This window comes from Triticum urartu, chromosome 6 (genome assembly GCF_003073215.2).
Source record: "Triticum urartu cultivar G1812 chromosome 6, Tu2.1, whole genome shotgun sequence".
NCBI classification, from domain to species: Eukaryota; Viridiplantae; Streptophyta; class Magnoliopsida; order Poales; family Poaceae; genus Triticum; species Triticum urartu.
The window spans coordinates 566,424,474-566,427,226 of record NC_053027.1 but is presented as its reverse complement, the minus strand read 5'-3'; the positions used below and the strand labels follow the sequence as shown (position 1 = coordinate 566,427,226).

Here is a 2,753-nt window from a genome sequence, read left to right as displayed (position 1 = left end):
TTTCAATCCACTTATGGTCTCCAATAGAAAAAACCCGAAGCTATACGGACAATCACCTCCCATCACATATTCATGCGACATGTAATTGTTGTTTCAGTCATTTCAACAAAAAGGAGAGCAAGAAACTGAGTTAAACTACACACATGAGTTTGTAGTCCTTTTTGGGTCACTGACACTGTAGCGATTCAAATGGTTATTTCTTTGGGGCCAAAAATGGTTATTTTTTTATTGCAATTTTCTGTTGGTAGCTTACCAAGCTGTCCGCTTGGTTGCGAAAAAATGGTTATTGAGGTGGATATTTAACAGTTGTGATACACCCCGTGTATTGATACAAATTTCTGTTCTTGGGCTCTCATTTCGTTCGTCATTGTTTCTGAGCATTTGGTTATCCTTGATCTTCATCTTCCTTGCCCTATTGGACACCATGATAATATGCATTCCGTCGCAACTCACCGTGAATAAAAATGACAGCATCTCTGCGCAGGAAGCAGGAGATACTTGGACCCGGATGGTTTCGCACAACACAAGCTCCACCGAAAGTGTTGGATGCAATATCTCGGCGGAAATAATAAACTCAACTTTCACACATGAGGGCTCAAAAGTGCCACCATAATTTTGAATTTTGGCCTGATACGTACGTAGCCAACGTAGGTACCAGTCGTAACACAGGCATGAAACTGGCCTTGGGCATGGCACGCGTGAAGCGAGCCACGATCGAGCTGCAGTGCAATGCCACCCAGCTTATATATATCACTTCCATCACCGGTCAAGTCCAGAGGTCATCAAACCCGCCATTGTCCGGAGCTCCAGAGTCCAGACATCAGCAGCTACGCCGGTCTTTCTTGACACGTACAACGCTCAGATGGGCGGCGAGAACAAGGAGGCGTCCGCGCTGGTGAAGAAGATCGCCGGCCTCCACGCCGCCATCTCCAAGCTGCCGTCCCTGAGCCCGTCTCCCGAGGCGGACGCGCTCTTCACCGCCCTCGTGGCCGCGTGCGCCCCGCCGAGCGCCGCCGTCGACGTGGCCACGCTGGGCCCGAGGGCCCGGAGGATGCGGGCCGACCTCGTCCGCCTCTGCGCCGACGCCGAGGCGCGCCTCGAGGCGCGCTGCTCCGACGCGCTGGCCGCCCTCGACGCCCCGCTCGACCACCTCAGGCTCTTCCCCTACCACGACAACTACGTCCGCCTGGGCGAGCTGGAGCACGCGCTGCTGTCCCGCCACGCGCCCGACCACCTCGCCGTGCCCGCGCGCGTCGCGTTCCTCGGCTCGGGATCCCTGCCGCTCAGCGCGCTCCTGCTCGCCGCGCGCCACATGCCCGACGCGGCCGTCGACTGCTTCGACCGGTGCGGCGCCGCCAACGAGCGCGCGCGGAGGCTGCTGCTCCGCGGGAACGACGCCGGCAACGTGGCCGCGCGCATGTCGTTCCGCACGGCGGACGTCGAGGGCCTCACGCACGAGCTCGCCGCATACGACGTGGTCTTCCTGGCGGCGCCCGTCGGCGTGGCGCCGGAGGAGAAGGCCCGCGTGATAGCGCACCTCGGCCGGCACATGGCCGCCGGCGCTGCCCTCGTTGTGCGGAGCGCGCACGGGGCCCGTGGCTTCCTGTGCCCCGTCGTGGAGCCCGCGGAGGTCAGGCGGGGCGGGTTCCAGGTGTTGGCCGTGCACCATCCCGAGAACGCCGAGATGGTCTACTCCGTCATTGTCGCACGTAAAGGTTACCTCGAGCTCGTTCCACCGGTGGTGAGCCCGCCGTGCAACTGCTGCGAGGTGGAGAAGGCGCGCAGCAGTGTGCCGTCAACGAGCTGTCATCTTGACGCCATGGACGAAATCCGGAGGCGCGCATGGTGATTGAATGTCAGCCTACGACCTCTTGAGACACAGCACCAAACAGAAGTACCACACAATTACACAAAAATACTTCCTCCCTGAAGAAATATAAGAGCACTTAGGTCGCTAGGGAGGGAGTATGAGTTAATATCTGTATCGGTAATAAATAAAAGGAACGCTTCGCGAAAATGGGACAAGAATTTAGGGCACGCAAGTGCAGGGCACTCAAGTCCTAGTGCCGGCCTTTTATTTTGGCTTCTGATTTTTAAAGTTTTATATCTTCTAAACAAAAAAAATCCAAATTAAGTTATGTTTTCATATTCGTGTTTCTCGTGACCAGCACTTTCAAATATGATTGATTTTGAATATATTTTGACGACTTCTAAAAAATGTGCTAAGTTTCAATGTTGAAACTTAGATGAGCGAGCAATAAAAATCAATTATTTTGTGTCTACGACCGACACAATATTTTTTGCATAAAATTATATCCGGGAAACTGGTTGAAACTTTACAATTTTAGATGCAAAAACCAGAAGTTTCACTTAAAGCTTAGTGTGCCCTCGTGCGAGATTCAACTACTACGCGAATCGCGAGGCAAATCAAATGGGCAGCAGGCTTGGCAGATGAGTGCCTTTGCGCTCGTGTGCCCCTACGAATTTCCAGCGAAAATGGCGATTTTGAGCTGGGCCAACAGTGTTTCAGATGCTTGCTTGCCTTGGGATTCCCTCGTATCCCATGTGTTAGGGCAAGAGACTCTCACAGGGTTTCATCTTCGTCTAATAACACTAGTTTCCCCGCAAAAAAAAGCGAGACTAGTTTGATGAGATTGATGTTGGGTCAAATGAGGTGGCCTCGGGCTCTTCCTCACCACAGTGGCGTTTTCTTCGGTGGCGTTGCTAAAATGATGGCCTCGTCTGCTTATCGT

At 53.7% G+C, this 2,753-nt stretch overlaps 1 protein-coding gene across 1 annotated transcript; it reads left to right on the top strand.

Moving 5' to 3' along the window:
• The first annotated feature begins 763 nt into the window (after positions 1 to 763).
• Positions 764 to 2,146, top strand: LOC125513062 (nicotianamine synthase-like 5 protein). Its single transcript, XM_048678108.1, has one exon. The coding sequence runs from the start codon at positions 863 to 865 to the stop codon at positions 1,847 to 1,849; it is 987 nt and encodes a 328-aa protein (XP_048534065.1). The 5' UTR covers positions 764 to 862; the 3' UTR covers positions 1,850 to 2,146.
• The last annotated feature ends 607 nt before the right edge of the window (positions 2,147 to 2,753 follow it).